At 43.7% G+C, this 19,962-nt stretch overlaps 1 protein-coding gene across 2 annotated transcripts in view; it reads right to left on the minus strand.

Annotated features, from left to right (window-relative positions):
- The window catches only part of FOCAD (focadhesin), a 2,926,805-nt gene that overhangs the window by 2,426,164 nt on the left and 480,679 nt on the right, over positions 1 to 19,962 (minus strand). For both annotated transcript variants that reach the window (XR_011282193.1, XM_069630760.1), the window contains exon 9: positions 6,856 to 6,943. Coding sequence is in view for 1 of the 2 variants with exons in the window: in XM_069630760.1 (XP_069486861.1) it covers positions 6,856 to 6,943 (88 nt within the window). In the remaining variant the exon portion in view is untranslated. The remainder of the gene's footprint in view (positions 1 to 6,855; positions 6,944 to 19,962) is intronic.

Raw genomic sequence — 19,962 nt, forward strand, 5'->3', positions numbered from 1 at the left:
CCAGACCACCCCTTTGTTGCATTTGAGATGCTGCTGTCTAGAGCTGTATCCCAAATTGATTCCAATCGAGAATTTGAAAAAAGATAGGAATTTGACAAAATGGACTTCACGGGCCATTTTCCCCTCTAGTCTCCCCAGGTTTGTCTGATCTACATACAATGGCTAACGTTAAAGACAAGACAAAGCACAGCCAACATGTTCTGTTAGGGGCGTATAATCACATTTGAGTGTGAGTGTGTGAATTACAGCTTGTGGGTTGCCAGATTGCCTACTTTATTTTTATGCAAATAATAAAGCAGTATTTTGCCATATTCTTTGAGTCTGTCTGGTTATTCGGGTGCAAGATCATTATTGGTAATTCAATCTGGCACATGAGATGCTTCAAGGTGCTAGAGCACAATTTAAAGACGTATTTGTTCAATAAAGGAATAGACTAATTTGACAGATTATTTCCCTCCTTGTGTGTTTTTGTCCCTCCTGATGTTTGTGTTTATATGGGCATCCTGAGGACATTGGGTGTGTGTGGGGTCTTAAATAAGAACTATAATAAACAAGTTGAAGGTTTCTCTGACTGCTTGAGATGCTTGGCCCAGGCAGCACTGGAGCAGATGCTCCCTGAGCTTGGGATAGTACAACAACAGGGGGCTGGACAGCACACGACACCTATGATCCCTGTGGAAGTCCTGATCTTGCTACAGTGCGTACAGTGGTAAGTAATCTAGAATGTTTTCTGTGTTCCCATTGTCCTGCTCGTCTTGCCCAGCCTCTGTTTTATTTGTTGGCTAATTAGGGGCACAGGAGCCCTGGATTCTCTGTCTCTCCCGAGGCCCTCAGAAACTATCTGCCCTCTCAATCTGCCGTTAACGTCCTTCAGCCCCTTGATCTTATGAGTCGTTGCATCTAGCCACCGCCTCTTTTAACCAAGTTGCAAATGGGCCGCTTTGTCAGTGTCTTATTTTGCCTTTCTGCTCTTCTAGAGCCCCTCTTAGCGCTCCCAACGTGTCTAGGCTAAACGTCCCACCTATGGGGAATTGAGTGTGTTAACTGAGTTGTGCCAGATAATGCAAATGGTCTAAGAAGTCACAAGTAGTACTGTTAAAGTTGGTGAACATTAAATGTACAAGAGAAACCTTTAGAGGGTCCTCCACCTGTATTGACTATTTAGATTTCTAGTTTTTACTTCCCCACCAGCTCCTGCTTCTTCCCCTTTTACTGGTTCCCAGACTAAAACAGAAAATACAGATAACAGATAGGCCTCCAAATCAAACCAAGATCTGAACACATTCAGATGAAACCAAAAAGGTACATATAAAGCCTATAAGCTCATTACCAGATCAGCCAAACTAAATTACCACTGTCAATATTTTGCAAGTTTTATTTCAGGGTAGATATAATATACAACTGCCAACGCATGGCAACAAAAAAGGCAATAACAAATGTCAGAATGAAGTAACAAGCTCAGAATGTCCAGCCCATGTTTGCATTCCCCTTCAACACATACTCCTTTGGTTTATCCATTATGATAAAAACTTTGGCTCTCCTGAGCAGCTTACATGTGCAGTTTACGGGCACTTCCCATGAGGATCCGGACTCTCTCGGGCCCTGCAGGCTAATCTCTCTCTTGCTGCTTCCTATTGGCTCTTTATCTTACAAACCCCCACGAAAGGGCTGGGCCAGCCATTGATCTGCTCTTCCAGGCGAGGACGTTGATACATGGGGTGAGAATCCAAACCAGCCATTGTAACAGGAAGGTTTAGGTTATATGTTTCAACTACCACATAAACAAAGGTTTTCGAGTTTTGGGGGGAGAGAAGATAACATATCAATTTCTAGGGCTTTCCTGTGCCTCAATAGGGGTCATCTCCAATGGGTTCCCAGTTGCCCTGTCCCCTAGGTGGTGTTAGTGGCACACATACCTAGTACCAAAGGAGGTGACTTCCCGTTGGGGAGAACGGACAAACTCCTTGGATACATCACAGTGCACACCAAACAAAGAGGGGTAGGGGTGTTGCTAGCTCTGGAAAGGATTGGGGCTAGGCTAATGTTGGGACTGCTTTCAGGACTCGGGGCTACCTAGTCTTTTGGTTGTATCCCCTGAGCTTCTATCTGGGGCTACAACTAAAAGACCTGGGGCTATAGCTCCATGAGCTCCCCTAGCAACACCTCTGCAGAGGGGTAAGCATACACCACACCAAACCACTGTGTTGCATTGGCAACAGCAACTGGCAGCAGGCCGCAGAACATTAAAAGAGCTATGTCATACTCCCTGCTCAAGAAACTAAAGGCAGCAGCCGATTGCGTTTGCATATGGAAAGCCCAGAGTGGAACCAATTCAACTGGTTGTATACGAATTGTTCAAGTTACAATTGCTCGAATTACAATTGACCTTTTCACAATTGACCGAATTGTGAAGGTCAATTGTAACATATATGCGGGGGGAAACCCCCCACAAACACGTCAATTGTGAAAAGGTCAATTGTGACCCTTTAAAATCGGTCAATTGTTCATTCGAACAATTGTAAATGAACAATTTGGGTAATACCATTCAACTGTGTGAGAACAAATCTGAAAAAGACGATGCACAGTACATTGGTTCAATGTACACTACATGAACAATTTGGGTTCATTATTGTCGTGCTGCACCCCTTTTGAACAAAGCTGAAAGCCTGAGGGGTGGGGTATTTACTGTTGATAAATGGAAATCTCCCTGCCCTTAGAAAATTCCAAGTATCATGGATTCTTCCAGTCCTCCCTGGAAGAACCTCAAATACTCCCACAGTATCACAGATTCTTCTGACGTATCTTAAAACTGCCAAGGTGGGGTGGATTTTCTAAGGGTTGTACTTTGTGTTTGAGAACAAGTGCTTATTAGAGTGAGCGCACATTCTTAATTGATGCCTGGGGCAAAAGCTGCACACGTTTTAAAGGTGGTTGCGGCATGACAGGGAACAGAGGAACAGGGAAAGTAAGCCAAGAAAATTAGAAAGATTTACATTCAGTTCAGAAGCAGATACAGGTCACGCTGGAGGTGTACCAATGGTTCCCCGGGACCCAATATCCAGGCAAACCACAGTTGTAACCAGGCAGTTTGTATGTAATGCTTTCATCAAAGGAAATTCAAACTCGGTTATCTCTCCAATGCTAGCGGGAAAACACAGCTTGTTTGCTTTCATATTCATATTTGTTAAGAGCAACTTTGTATCTGGAGGAGTAGCGTGGCCTGTGCTAATAAGACTCCTCTTTACTAATTCCTTTGCAATTGGAGCCCAAGTAAAAAATGTATTTACATACTCGCCAGTGAATTCAGATTGTTGCAATTTGGTTCCCTTTAATGGAAGGCTTTAATTCCTAAGCTTGGTGTTTGGGTATGGCTATGGAGGTGGACTAGTCAACTACGAGTACCAATATTAGGATTATGGTTCTAAACAACAAGTATGTATCTGACCCTATTACTCATGTTCCTATTTGCGTTTGCAGGCGTGGGAATGCTCATCTGAATGCCCCTGCCTTTTTGCCGTGAACCCCTGGGCGTGGTCTGAGAATCCCCTGGATACCTCATCTAGACCAACATCCACTAGCTTGCTGCAGCCACCAGCCCCTTTGACCACCTCACTCTCTGTACCAAAGTTTAGGCAGGGGACTTCATCAACCTAATGGGATAGGATAGGACTTGCATCATTCATCAAAGATTCAAAACATATAATACAACAACTGACTTCCATACCCTGGGAACCAAACTTTCATTTTGTCACATTAGATGTTTTTCAACTATACACAAGCATAAAACATGAGAAAGGAATTGAAAGTGCTTCTTATTTTCTCCAAACACGCTCTATCTCATTCAGCCAACAAAACGAGATGATCATTAGAATGCTTCATTTTTCATTGAACAATAACATTGCTTTGACTCAGAGATTTTTAGACAAAAAAAGGGAACAGCGATGGGGTCCGAATTTGCCCCATCCTATGCCAACCTACTTAATGGCCTTTTCGAAATCAAACATGCCTGGACTCATGCCGCTTTCACTGAAAACATACAATTCTGGGGCAGGTACATAGACGATATTCTAATCATATGGGAAGGTGAACTAGAAACCCTGGACACATATGTACAATATCTGAATGCAAATGATTTCAATCTATCATTTACCAAAAAAGTAAGCTCTTCAAATATCGAATACCTCGACCTAGAACTATATATTGAAGATCATGAAATCCATACCAAGCTGTATGCTAAACCCTCCGCAGGCAACAGCCTTCTCTTTGCCACTTCAAACCACCCAACGCATGTGATTAACAACATACCATATGGAGAAATCCTAACAACGAAAAGAAACTGTAGAACGGAATCATCTTATCATAATAACTTACAAAAAACTATATCAAAGTTTCAACAACGAGGCTACCACCCAAATGTCATCAAAAAAGCAGTACAAAAAGCAGAGAAAATCTCCAGAAACTATTTACTCACAGATAAACCGAAAACAAGAATGGATTTCCCAAAGCCCAAATTTATCACCACCTGTAACACTGAGGCTAACACACTAAGAAAGATACTAAAAAGACACTGGAACATTCATGAAACAGATCCGAATGTTAGAAAATATGTGGATAACCAACCTAAAATCTGTTATCGAAGAGCACAGATAAGAAATAAAATAAGCCCAAGTTTTTTGTATCCATTACCAAAAGCTCAACCAACTGAAATCTTCACAAATGAACCATTATTTGGATCTATTAAATGTGGCAATTGCAACCTTTGTCCCTATATGGACCATGGGAAGAAGGATTTACACTTCCCAATAACTCTACAAGAAAAGTGAAAGGATTTATCAATTGCAACACAACATATGTTGTATATGGAATCATCTAATTGCTTAAAAATGTACGTTGGGAGTACCAAGAGGAACTTGAAAACCAGAATTTTTGAACACTTGAGGGCAATACAAAATAAGGATCTCTGAGACCCTCTTTCACAACATGTCCTGATGGAACATCAGAACTTTGAAGAAGGAAACCTCACTAGAGAATGTGAAGAAACAACCAAGAGGAGGCAATAGAGAGACCCTCCTACGGAAATCGGAAGAATATTGGATTTGTGTTATGGACACAGTAACCAATGGACTCAACTCAGACACAGATGTTCTATTGGCTTTAGATAATATTATAGATTCAAAAATGTAAACAGATGTGTAAAACAATATAAAAATGTGTGAGCATGAACACATAAGGATGTGAGATATCATTTCTTAAAGGTGCCTTTCTGTTTCACTATGTCTCTATTCTTCCATTTTTTTCCAGTCCTTTTTCCAGTCACCTCTGCCTTCTCAAGGGTTCATATAAACTTTTCTTCCTCTTACACCTTTATATATTTTTTTTACAAAATTATGATAGCCCTAACAACAATAGAAATCAGTAACTTCATCATTACAAATATCTCTGCAAGTAACAACAGTACCAATATTTAAACAATAAAACAATTGGGATTCTGTATCACAAAATCAAATCTATTCCTTTTTTTTTTTATTTACATCATGCTGGGCGCAAATACATTGCCACGTGTGCACGATGACATCATCACGCCGACACGCAAACGTGTGTCGACGTGAAAAGTCATCATTTAGACACGTATAATCTACCATGGCGGACTAAGAGCCATAACTTTTCCTATAATGCTTAACCTAAAGGTAAGAACCTAACTCCTGCAATTCATTAGCCACATGTTTTCAATATATATTAATTATGCTCCTACCCCTAAACCCTCACACTCATCACTGTAACCTTTTCGTTTCTTCTTTTTCTTTCTTTTGTCCATCACTGATAGAAAAGTGAACACTTTGAAATTGGAAGAAACAAATAACTTTGGGAAAAAAACAATTGTTATTTAAAACAACAAATGAATATTTCTCCTAAACTTAAGGATTAACCCTTCTAATAAGGGTAAGCATCTAATTTTTTTCTATACAAAAGTATTTCCTTTGTTTGTACAATTAACTTTATGAGGTAACCCCTGTCTTGCATTGCAATACTTTAATTGATACAAATATCAGGATTTTCCATTTTCCTTTCTAGGCACAGTAAATGAACACAATTGTAAAAGATCTCTCCTGATGATCCATTCCACTAAACTGAATGGTGAAACAAGTGTAGAGAGACTGTGATGAAAGTTATGTAAGACACCCAGAGACTGAAATAAAATGTATATTTGATACATGACAAAAAGACTGAACCATTTAATTTGCTCTTAAAATCTGAATTCCAACAAATAAAGGAGCCAAAAAAACTAAAGATGGCGCAAAAACAATGGATCCCAACTCTGTATCTTCTAATGGGATAGGATGGCCTTCAGCCTACCGCAAGCTAATTGTTTCCATTTATATATCCAAAGGGTAATTCAGGGTGTAAATGCACTTTAAGCAGCCACTGTGTGTCTCATTATTTAATCAGTTTACCGTATTTTTCTTTCAATAAGTTATTGGTCCCTGGCAGTGTGCTCATTTAGTAAAGTCTATGCCAAACACTTATTGTTGTACAATATTTATTTAAGTTTCGGTGTGTTATGTGCAGCAACTACAAAGTAGGACAGATAAGCACATAAGTACAACTAAGTTACAGTCAGACAGAATACAACATTTAACATGGCAGAAGTTAGATCTACGTGGTTGTGTATCAAAAACACTATTCTCTTTGAACTTAAACTATTAATTTAATTCAGTAAATGTACTCTGTAAATTTACAAATTAATCGCTACTTCTGGGTCACCCGGTCAGGCCTTTATTCCAGAGTGCTTCAGTTACATGAGTGAGAAAGCATGAAAGTTTTGATTTTGTGGCAAATTAAAAGTAATCATCTTACCCAGGTTCAAGATCAACAGCTGCTGAGTTGCTGTAGTTTGCAGCAAAAGTATACTTAACCCAATGAGAACTTGTTCAGCTGGAAAGTTCTGAAATTGAAAAAAAAGCCTTAGAAACCTTTAACATACAAGATTTTCATACTACAAACCAAATGTTTATTAGTTCTTTTGATACGGATGACAAGTTTAGCTCAAATTATACCCTGTAAAAACATAGGGAGCAACTACCTATGTAGTTAAGGACCGAAGGATCTTTGGAAATATTATTACAAAACCAATAACTGTTTTACTTAATATATTTTTCACAATATTTGCTTTTTTCTCATCAGAGCATGTATAGAAACCACTGTACAATGTTTCTTTTAACCCTACCCTACACAGGTGTGTACATTGCCCCTGGCCTGGTGCAGAATGTATTTCTTACAGTTCAATCATACACTGGTATTTTGTCGTTCATTGGCAAAACACTTGTTGGCCTCCAAAGAGGCATCTTGGCACTAGAAGCAAGTAGGACAAGATGTGTACTATAACAAACAGCCAACACAATTTAAAAATTGAGATCAATTGCAGCTGTCTGGAAAAAGCCAACCCCTGATATAGAGAGAAGCCAACTGATGATTCAACTTGAGAGGGGACAACAGAGGTTGTTCCCATTAAATATCTACAAGTCTTCGATGACAGTACTCCAGAACGCACATGGACTTTTTCAGGAAAACAAAAAAGAAAATCAGTAAGGAGGGGGAACCCTTAAGGAGAAGGGGACCCCCACCCCCAGCTGGGGTGGAAAGGTCAGTGTGCCTCAATTCCTAAAAACAGGAGTACCCAGAGTCCATGTAAGTCGTCTCACTAACAAGAGGAAAAAAACCTGAAGGCAAAGTGCCCGTCTCCCTGCCACGGCATCCAATATGATCTGCCTATGCAGATAGTCTGAGGAAATGAACGGCTGAGAGGGGTTGCTTTATGAAACCAGGTAAGATCGCTGAGGGCCTCTTCCACCCATGACAGGCTGTCATGGGCGCTACTCCCGAGGGGCCAGGACTGGCCCAGCGCCCTCGGAAGCAGACCCGTCTTCCACTACTCCGGACCCAGCAGACCCCTACAGGGGCCCTTTGGACCGTGTCCTGGCGCCTTTGGCGCCAAGCTCATGAAGGGTTTCAGTCCCGGCGCCATAGGCGCCGGGCTCATATTGATAAACAGTGTAATAATGCTTGGGTGGACTTACCTGAGGCAGACCATGCTGCATATTTACCCAGAACATTTACCTGGGTGGAACCGGTGGAAGAACACACACTGGAAGCACTTCTCTGCTATTTAAACCACGCCCGATGGAAAACACGTGCTTCGCGTTATTCTGCAGCAGCAGCAGGACGCTCACCGAGTCGGCTCCTGCATTCCAGGTCCAGAGTCATCTTCAGCTTCTGCGCAGCAACCTGTGGATGAAGAAATCACAGAACAATACTTACCAGATCCTGGAATCCAGTCACCGGCAAAACCTGCAAAGAATAAACATAAGATTAGAAAAGTGCAACTCGCTCGCACCGCGCCCGCTTACCTGATCCATCCGTGATTGCAACGGAGCTAACCGCGGCCTTCTCTTCGGCAGCTTCTGTGCACCTGAAAGGCAAAGGACATAATTAAAAAGGGGTTCGGGTGAAGGCAGTCGCATTCATCTTAACTTACCAGTTTTTGCACGCGCAGAAGCGGCCGCATCAACCGCAGCATCCCGGCACCTGAAAACTAGAAAAAGGACATTATTAGAGGTGCCATTAAAAGCGGCCAACGATCATTATACTTACGTGCATCGGCACGTGCAGTGGCAATGGATATAAAGCCTGCAGCATCCCGGCACCTGAAAACTAGAAAAAGGACATTATTAGAGGTGCCATTAAAAGCGGCCAACGAACATTATACTTACGTGCATCGGCACGTGCAGCGGCAACTGAAAACTACGCCCACAGCATCCCGAGGCCTGAAACAAAGGAAAAGGGACATTATTTTAAAGCCTAAAGACTACAGGCATCCGCTCGTGCAGTAACGGCGGCATCGCTCTTCGGCATCCCAGCACCAGTGCCACAACTAAGGCCGCAAAAGACTTGAGCCTCAACACTGAACTCATCCAGTGACGTAACTGGAATCCACGCACCCCTGCACCAGACGCAGGATGGAGAGCTCAGCATTTATACGCCTAAGGTGAGAGCTCGCCGAGACAAGTAGAAAGCTAGGCTGTGGGAGAAACTGGCGATTGGTGGGAGAAGGAATCCCATCAAACGGTGATTAACCCTTTTTCTTCCACCTGCAGAAAACTTACCCTGCAAGGCAGACATTCGATAAGAGGAAGCCCAGTCCTGAGAGTTGTCCGAGCTCTACGCTTCTCAATTGAAGAAACGATAGCAGCCCAGCCAGGATCAGCGCATCCGGAATCAGGTGAGCGTTACACAGACAAGCTGCCACCAGCAGACCAGTTATTCCCTATAGGAAAGACCCTCCTTCCTCCAAAGTACCTAAACGTTTACAGACCCTGCACTGCCACTCCAGCTGCAGCTCCATGTTTGCAGACTCCCTCGGGCAAGGGCGCATACAGCCTTGGCCACTCAACCCATCTGTAAGGGGCATTCAGCAAAGGCATAGCTTGGAAACCACAGACACCGTGGCCAGATGCCAAATGCCAACAGACAGCGTCTGCTGGGATTTCCACGCCAAGTCCATGGAAGCCCCCGACTATTCTGCTTCAGTCTAGTAGTATTCAATGTTTTCCCATTCTCTGTTTCCTGGGCTGTGCCGCATTCTGCATTGTGATATGTACGACACATACTGGAAAAAGCTCTATAATTCGACACACGCTAAAACAGGTATATTTGATTGATCATGTTCCTTTCACACTGTATACCCGTTTATTTCACCATTTATTATTTAACAAATGTTATTTTTCCCTGATCAAACGAGACAGTCTCGCACCACATTGGTATCTGAAATACTATGACACTGCATTTATTTCTCATTACTTGAAAATAATTATTTACATATTGTGACAGGGGCAATGTTGTGGCCCTGTCAAAGAGGGAGAAGGGAGCCCGCCCACAGGTGCCTGAGTGTATACAGGCCCTCTCCCCACCCCTCATTCCCTGCAGTGATAGTGGCCTGTGGACAGCCAACGAAGCAGCCTTCCCAGGAGACGCAGAGCCGGAGGATGTGAGGCGGCGGCAGCATCCCTTCTACGGATGGCCGCAAACAGCATAACACTGGATGCAGGACGCAGCAAGAGTAGATGCAGCACCAAGTGGTGCTGTGTCCTTCACAACACTATGCCACCAGGCATTGGGGTTTCTTAAAGAATAAATGCCCCAAAGAGGCCCTACACCACCAGGAACATTATTAGTATTTTAAAAGGCCTGCAGGCGTTGCGTGTTCCAACGTATCGGGTCCCAAGCAAGATCCATGTTGGAAAAGGGGTGTGGCTTACCTGCCCTTTTAAGCCCTCCCATGTCCTTCCCGCTGTCACACTCCTTGGAGACAAGCAAGTTATTGGACAGGGTAAGTAGCCAATCCTGGGAAGGGGTGGGGTATTTAAGGAGGTGTGTGTGAGTGTGCAAGTGTGGATTAGTTGGGTGAGAACAGAAGGTGTTGGAGGATGTCTGAAAGACCAGAGGAGGCAAGAGTGAAGAGTGTAGAGGCTACTGTTAAGGAGATGGTCTGTGGAGTGTGTGTGTGCGTGAGAGAGGGGAAGAGTGCGAGTAGCAGAGGTAGGAATAGCAGAGTGGAGTAGTAGTAGGGGCAGAGGTGGTAGTAGTAGTTGGCAGTAAAGGTAGTAGGCGGTGGAAGTAGCGGATAAAGAAAATAGTAGTGAGAGAGGTGAGCTGGGCACCAGATCCCTGAGTGAGCAGGGCACCATATTCCTAGGTTTTGTAGTAGTGAGAGGTGAGCAGGGCACTTGATCCCTGAGGGTTGAACAGGGGGGCTATTAGATGGTGAGCAGACCAACATATTACTGGGACCCGTAATAGCCAGAGGGGTGTGCAAGGAACCAAATCTCTGAGTTTCTTAGAGAAATAAGGGTAATAGAGAGGTAGTGGTAGTAGCACAATAAAAACAGTAGCAAAGGTAGAGCGGGAAGAGTGGCAGAAGTGGGAGAGTAGGAGTAGATATTGGTGTAGACTGAAATTTAAGTTATAACGAAAGCAATAGCAAGAGGTGGGGAAATAGAGTGAGAGGAAGGAGGAAACAGGGTTCGAGGCACAGTTGGAGGTACAAGTGGGAGTAAGAATAAGAGGGAAAGAAAGCAAGATCGAAGGGTGGAGGTGGAAAGGGAAAGTGAGAGATTGGAGGCACAGCAACGTGGTGGGAGGAGAACAGCTTACGCGAAGTCTAGAGAATGGTCAGGTACGAGAGGGTGAAAAAGGTGGGAGGGTGACGCTGGGCGGAAAAATGCACCATTCCCCGAGTTCTAACCAATGACAGGCGAGAGAAAGTTAGAAGTTCCCTAGGGAGTCAGCTAGCCATCGTCTCAGGGCAAACACCTGAAGTGTAGAGAAGAAGAAAGACAGATATGTCTTACTGATCTGAGAGTTACTAACCACCCAGATAGTGACGTCTGGGCTAGGGAGGTGGAAACCAAGCTCGGGGAAGTCGAGGGGAAAGGGCCGGCCCTAGTGCCAACATCCCCAGCCCCTTTAGACCCCAAAGAACCTTTCAAATGAACCTTTTACCCTTGAATTGATTCTAGGAGTCAGCCTGGTTATTTGTGTCGGGCCACCCCATCACAATCTTTTCATGTTTACGGTGAGCATCCCATTGATAATGGTAGCTTCAAGCAACCGTACCAGCCCACATTTAATGGTTCTGGAATGTTTTGTTGACAACATTAGCACCAGGGCGGGGCGAGCCAGCCAATCCGGCCTGCCGGATCGGGTGTTAACCCACCATTACTTCTGGTAATGGTTGATCTAATTTGTCCCATTTCCTTGTTTACATTTCCAATAGGTATGCCTGATATATTGATTTATTAAAAGTTCTTATCCCTATCCTAACTGGGAACTACGTCTTCTAGTATCTTAAGAAGGGCAGGAGCCAACTACTTCCTTCCTCCACTTCCTATTTTCTTTCTACTGCCCAGTCGCTTAATAACTACAGTCAAGGAACTTCCTATAAACTTTAGTTTTTTGCTACTAGTTTGATTAACTCTAGAGAAAAGGCCAGAGTATCCTTACTTCGATTTACCAAGCCTCACAGAGCCACGATGACCACATCTATTGCTGCTAGTTAGTTGACATTTATTTCCTTCTTGGCAATTTCATAGATATAGGAATAAGACAATTATAAATACATGGGATGACTGGAATCTTCTCTAAACTTTAGTTGTACTGCCCATTTGTTCCATCAATAATAGACGTATTTTCGTTCCTTTTTCTTTTTGGTGATGTGCCCAGTATACTTTCATCTTCTGCACGACTCATGATACCAGTTACATTTTAGAGCTCCCTGGAAGAATAAACAAATCTACAAAAAAAGTATGCAAATACGGCAACATTTATAATCTTTTCAGGACTTTCGATTTCTTCATTAAGTGTACGTTGATCGAGTTCTTACCCGCTTTTCAAAATTCATGCGAAAAAGCTTTGCTGTGCATGTCTTCTGTTGCATCGCTGGCGGTCTGTGCCATATTGTTAAAGTATTACTTTGCTGGCCGCCAAACTAAGTCAACAAACCTATTTAGTTAGTACTGTAGCATTTATTTCTTGTGATAAAAGATCATCAGAACAGACAAAAGGTGTATATAACATTCAAATCTATTTTACCAAGTAGATCAGGATGTGGAAGGTTAAATCCTACACGGCGAGTAGAATTAACGATAAAGGATACTTGTACTAAGAGTGTCAGGATTAGCTAATTTAATGTCTTTCCAGGATCTTGCTAGGGGAACACTGATCGTCCCCCATGAGTCCATAACTAGGTATATAGCGGCAAGCTGACTCCTTGGCTCAAACATTTTTTTTTAACACATTTTCTTATGTTTTAAAACAACAAAACAAAACCAAAGAAGCACATTTGATTGACATGAACCAAGAGTTCTGGATGCACAAAAAGCAAACCAATTTGCATACACAACAATTCCTGCCGTTTATCCCATTTTGCGGGTGACCCCCATTAGGAAGCTTCTTTCTCCCATATCGTCTGGAATTTGGTCGGACATCCTTGTGCATTATACACTTCTTTCGTACGACATACAGATATACATGTCTGATACCCATTACCTATATCTAGGAATGTCTGGCTTACTCCCAACATCATAGTTATATTACATAATTCATTTAAGCAACCATAGGAGTGAGTTCCCCGTATTCCCAAAGGCATCAGCTTGGGCTCAGCAGGAATAGGCATTCCCATAACCATCGCCAAACTTATCTAGAGCTCGCTCCCAGAAGCAGCGTATCTGCAGGCATTCCCATACGATAAGGGTACCATCTGATCGGTCTCATTTCAGGCAGCGCGAACAAGCCGCCCAGCGACATCTAAAGAGCAACGTATGCAAATAATAAGCCCTATGTAGTATTTTAAGTGTGCTTAATCAAAATCGGGAGGAAATTGCCACCTCACTCCAGAACATCAAGGCTTCCACCTACTCCTCGGGGTCCAAGACCCCCACATTTATTTATTTATTTATTTAATATTTATATTGCGCCGGTAGCTCGCGAGCCTCGGGCGCAGAAACAAGGACACAAGAACGGACGGAACAGATAGTGATTAGACAGAGCAGACAGGACAGTCACATAGAATTAAGCTAACTGAGGTATATGCCGTGATGGCCGTTTATTTGAAGATATGGGTTTTTACCTGTTTGCGAAAACGCGAGTAGTTGGTTTCCAGTCTAAGGTGGTCTGGTAGGTTGTTCCAAAGGTTGGCTGCAAGGGTTGGAAAGGCTCTACCTAAGCCACTTTTGAGTTTGTGAGGTGACGTAGCAATTTTAACAAGTTGGGATGATCTCAGTGTTCTATTAGGAACGTATGGTTTGATCCTAGTTTTTAAGTAGGTTGGTGCCTTTCCGTAGATGCATCTGTGAACGATGGTTAAGGTTTTGAAATGCACCCTATCTTCGATTTTCAGCCAAAGAAGCTCCCTTCTGGAGTTGCTGATATGCTCTGTTTTAGTTTTGAGCTTGACAATTCTTACCGCGTTGTTCTGTACAATTTGGTAGCTTTGTAGGCATTGCTTGGGAGGCACCCAGGACTAGAGTGTTGCCATAGTCAAGGCGCGACAAGATGGTGGCTCTTGCTATGGTCGCACAATTTTCCTCGGATATGAAAGGTCTGATGGCTTTTATTAGACGGAGGTGGTAGGCACAGTTTTTTTGATGAACTGTACTTGGGCGTCCGCTCCCAACGATGCTTCTAGCTGCATACCTAGGGTTTTAACCTTGCTTAGGACCGGAATGGGGGTATCTTTAATGTGGAAGAATGTGTAGGATGAGGGTAGCTTAGCACGAGCAGAGGATGAGCTGAAAATCATAAGTTCAGTTTTTTTTCCGTTTAGGCACATCCAATTGGAGTCCATCCATTGCTCCACATGGTTGTATATCGTGGTAAGTTGCTCGCTATCTTTCTGATAATTGCCACTTAGTTCGAATACAAGCTGCGTGTCGTCAGCATAGTTAGTGAAATAGGTGTTTATGTGGTCGAGAACAAGGCATAGGTACTTTAAGTAAAGATTAAACAGTAGGGGTGACATACTGGCCCCTTGGGGAACTCCACAGAGGATTTCTTTTTCGAGGGAGAACTTGTCCCCCCAGTGCACTCTGGATATTCTGTTTTTTAGAAAGGACATTATCCATCTGATGGCTTCATCAGAGCAGTTGGTGGTCTTTTTTAGCGCATTCTGGAGTAGGTTATGGTCGAGGAGATCAAATGCGGCGCTGAGGTCGAGTAGAACGAGGAGGCCTGTCTTACCCTTGTCAATAATACCGAGCATTTTGGTCTGCAGATCTAACATGGCCGTCTCGGTACTGTGTGCGGGGCGAAAACCAGACTGCTGTGGGTGGAGGGAATTAGATTCCTCTACGTGTGCCTGGAGCTGCATGGTGGCGATCTTATCCATGATTTTGAGGATAAAGTTGCAGTTTGTTATGGGTCTGAGATTATTCGGATCGTGTTGGTCGAGATTGGGATTTTTTACCAGAGGGGTTACTGTTACTTTTTTGATGGCATTAGGGACTTCCTGGTCTCTAAAAGAGGCATTAATGATCTTTGTCAGGATGGGGGCGAAAATGTCTATGTTGTCCAACATTATCTTAGGTGGAATGATATTCTCTGCACAGGTCGTGGGTTTCATGGTCGCCAGTACTTTGATCATTTCGCTGTTGTTGATCTCTGTGAACTTGAAAGTTCCAATACCTGCTGTTGCAGTCTCAGCTGGCAGAGTAACTGTCGTTTTTTTGTTGGTCAGGGAATTTATGATGGCGTCCCTGGCTTTTGAAATTTTGTTGAAGAAGGCGATCTGGGTGGCATTGCATTCTTCTTGAGAGGGTAGGAAAGGAGGGGTGATGGCTTTGGGTTTTTCTATGGATTTAAGGATATTGAATAGTTTGCTGGTGGAATTGGTGGCTGTAGAAATCTGTTCGTTATAGAAGTTTTTTTTGGCCTCGGTCATCATATGTTTATATTTTATTTCGCTTTCCTTCCAGCGGGCTTTATTGGCTGATGAAGGATTTTTTAGCCAGACATTTTCTGTTTCGTTTGCTCTTTTTTTGTTCTGCAAGTTCTTTGGAGAACCATTGTGGTTTTTTTTGGGTGGGTCTAGTTGATTTAGTTTGGAGGGGGGCAATTTGGTCCGCGAGTTTCTCGAGGTGACTAAGTAGATTTGCTAACGTTGTTTCGCAGGAGTCATTCTCGGTTTGGTTTTTATCCACCTCAGCTAGGCATTGTATGAGGTGGTTCCTATCAATGTTTTTGTAGTTACGGTGTGTCGAGAGGGTCGGGCAGTTAGGGGTTTTGGGTTTGGGAAGAGGCAGGGTGATGTGGAAGGATATGCTATGATGGTCTGACCAAATGCAGGGTTCAGTCTTAAACTCTCGGGTTTCGAGATTGTTAGAGACGACCTAGTCAAGAAGATGGCCGTTGTCCATTGTGGGCTCTTGGTTGTTGATCTCAAAGTCAATGTTGTTTAGGGATCTTTAAAGTTTACTAGCTTCTTTGTCTTTTGTATCACCATACCAGCGCTTAAAGTCGCCCATGACTAGTGTGGCTTTGTTGGATCCTTTAAGCATATTGAGTTGATGCGTTATTTCGTCGTTGAGTTCTGGGGTGGACGTTGGGGGCCTGTATAGGACAATCAAGTTTAAACTACTGTTAGCCGTAGGGGTGTGTTTGAGGTGCAGTATTTCACAGCCTGTACATGCTATGCTGCTGGGAAACTTATGTATAGAGTCTCTTGCGATGACTGCTACACCCCCCCCCTGGCCTTCTTCTCTGTTTGAGTAGAAGATGGAGTAGCCTTCCGGGACTGCGATGTCGCAGGTGGGGCCGATAGGGTACTTGTTCTTCTTACCAAAAGTTGTTTCTGACTTCCATTTGTCACAAAAAATCATATTACCAATATTCTATCCTCCTCCTCATTTGGTCAAAGAAGAGGATAGACTACATAGACTGGACCCCAGAAGGGCTCTCAGTTTTTACATTCAAAGAATGTCAAGATGACCAACTTTTTATGGGCTATACAGGTCATAAATTAGGATTAGCTGTGACAAAAACGATATCCCGCTGGATCATTCTGGCTATAATTGAGTGCTACAGATTGGCAGGAAAAGATCCACCGGATGGGATGCGAGCCCATTCCACTAGGGGAATGGCTACTTCTGCGGCTCCGAAGAGGGGAGTCCCTGCAGCAGATATTTGTTCAGCTGCAACATGGGCATCAATGCATACCTTAATAAAGCATTATTGCTTAGATGCCTCTTCCTCCAATGAGGGATTATTTGCCAAGGAGGTACTTCATTGCGTCCTTGAGAACAATACCTAGTTCTCCCACCTCCAAAATTACAACTGCTATGGGAGTCTACCATAAGGTGAGGAATATGTGGGAGTACACAATCCATTCGAAGAACAAGTTACTTACCAACTGTAAAGTTCTTTCGACTGGATGTTCCTCACACGTATTCCTCATCGCCCCTCACATCCTACCCCGCAGTACAGTTTGCTTTTCTTACACTTTCCTCTCTTGAAGAGTCCATCAGTCATCGGCCTGGGTGTTCCTCGAATATTTCCTTGAGAAAACAGAACTGAAGCCAACGGGGGCGGCACAGGCTACTTATACTGATGGTGACGTTGACACGGTACGGAGCCCGTCGAGGGACATCGACGCCACGACCTTGTGCACAGTGCCCACTGCCGAGAATTTCTTTTTTTCCCGAAGTAGCGAAGCTGGCAGGATAGCAATATCATAAGATGAGGAATACGTGGGAGGGACATCCAGTCGAAAGAACGTTACAGTTGGTAAGTAACTTGTTCATATCCCTTTCGAAGACCTGACAGGGAATGAAAGTATAGATCGAAAACTCAAACTGATGTCATGGAACGTGAATGGCTTCTGTTATTCAGTTCTTTAGCAGGTATTCCCCAGACATGGCCCTCCTTCTTGAGGCGCATCTGGCAGGCTCAGATTGCACATTTCTTAAACGATCAAACTACAGATGCGCAATTCATACAAGTTTCTCTAGAGGCCCTTGTCGGGAACTGATACTTATACATGAAAGTTTGCTTCTTATGATCATTTCTACTAAGCAAAACCCACAAGGTCGATTTGTCTTGATTGAAGGGGAACTATGGGGCAACACTATTGATATCCTTGCCATCTATGCCCGTCCTCCGGTTTCTATGGACCTCCTAAACACCATCCAAAATGTGCTACTCTCGCATCAGGCCGAACTATGGATTTTGGGGAGTGACTTTAATAATGATATGGCCCCGGCCACAGATCGCACTGGCCTCTGGGGTAGGGACCCCACTGTACCCACTAAATTACGCACTTTCACTACAGTGCCCGACTTGTGTGATGTATGAAGGACAGTTCACAAGCATACCAGGGGATATTCTTTCCAACCTGACGGTACATGCATCCATGTCTAGATTAGATTCCATATTCCTCCTACAGCAGAGAGTGCATATAATCGCATCTGCCAGGTTCCTGGCCAGAGGTATTGCCGACCACTCACCATTTCTTAGAGAACTGGTAAGTAATAGGCCCAGACACTTGACAGGTTGGCGTTTTAAAAACTATCATCATGGCTTTCCTGAGATTATGGAAGGGATCATGGCCAAAGTGAAGAATAGGGTCGGTTTATGGTCAAACGAAACTCTGGGAGGGATATAAAGCAGTTCTGAGAGGGGAAATGATATCCCTAATTTCGGCAGAAAGTAAAGTCCAGACACAAAAGATAATGGAGGCTGAAACAGCAGCCGAGAGATTTGAGGGGGGATTTGTACATTCTGACTTGAGGCTGATTTTACACGGAAAGAAATTGTAGAAACAATCTCCCAACCTTAACCTGGGAAAACTCTGGGCCCCAACAGGCTCCCAATAACAGAAGTGTGGAAAAAGCCTGGCAACCTGACAGTTCCACAGTTGCTTAATTTTTTCCTACATAGCAGGGAAGTCAGCACCACACCATTGAACCTATAGCAGGGCACTATCATCCCGAAAAAAGATAAGCCCTCCATGTGTGCTCTTTTTATCGACCCATCTCCCTTATAAATGGGGAAACTTAAATACTAGACAAAGTGCTTGCTACTCGAATACTGCGGGTGATCACTTCAGGGATACATCCAGACCAATGCGTTTTTCTCCCAGACAAATCCACTGGAATGAATATCGGGCGCCTTCATCTCACAATGGACTGTGCTTCGGTACTTCCTGAACCCCTCTCACTTCTTGCAGTAGATTCTGAAAAGGCTTTCGATTCTGTCTTGTGGAAACACCTGTGAAAGGTACTAGCAAGAATGGGCTTTGGGGAACAGTTCCTTTGCTGGGGTCCGACTATTGTATATGACACCTATTGCAGGTGTTAAGGTGAATGGGATAAGATCTAGACCTTTGACCTTGGACCTTGGAAAGGGTAACCAGGCAGGGCTGCCCACTGTGATGAATCCTGCGGAATCCTCACAGAATCCCAGCCTAAAGGCTCTTCTCATGTGGCCAGGGGTAGGCAGCCACTACCTGATCCTGACGCTGGGGTGGATCACATGGTAGGAGAAGGCCATCAAGGGTATGTGAGGACTCTGTCAGGGAAACCCTGTATTTATCCTCTTCTGAGGATCAAGGTGCTCTAATGCATATATGTCTGATAGCTTGTTATCACACTAAGGCTTCCTCTCCCAGGTATCTCCAAGGTATGAAGTGTGAAAAACCCTATGATAAACAGGGTAGTGAAATATGTAGAGGTCAGGGAATTAATACTACTTCTGATTGCCATAATTCTACAAAATATTTGATTTGTGAAATCAGGAAACAACCATTAATTCCTTTTGAGAACTTCCCCTAAATATCCATCTTCTAAATCCTTGAAACAGAGTAAATAATTGAATGTTTGTAGAAAGAATCAGAACATTAGGTACTTCAAGTACCATACTGCTCTAGGTACTGAGACGAGGAAGAGGAGCTCAGATGTGCAGAACTGTAGTATGCAGTCTAGTGGTTCTAATAACCCACACCTGAGCAGGACTTTTAAATATTTACAGCCCCTTCTGGTGCAGGCCATTAGTAGTAGGAGAGAGAAGCAGTGGAAGCAGAAGCAGTAGGAGACTGAGACACCGATGTTTTGGAAGCGGGCCGCCGTGTCGAAGCTATGGCATAAATTGGGAGCCCTGTGGGATGCAGAGAGTGTACAGTGGGAAGCGGTACAGAAACGAACTATTCCATGGGAGAGAAAAGCTCGCCTGGTCCTGTGTGCTGCTCCAGTGTGTGGAGTTCACAGAGTGCGAGCGGAGTAGAGGCAGATGCAACTACATGTGGCGTGAGCTACGGACACCTTAACAGAACTGCCAGATGCCTGCGTTTCCCAGACGAAAGAAGAAACCGGAGCAACAATGTCTACGTAGACGCGTGGAATGACCGGTGAGTTGGCTTTG

The sequence above is a fragment of the Ambystoma mexicanum genome, chromosome 6q, assembly GCF_040938575.1.
Source record: "Ambystoma mexicanum isolate Mex_15411 chromosome 6q, UKY_AmexF1_1, whole genome shotgun sequence".
Lineage (NCBI taxonomy): Eukaryota > Metazoa > Chordata > Amphibia > Caudata > Ambystomatidae > Ambystoma > Ambystoma mexicanum.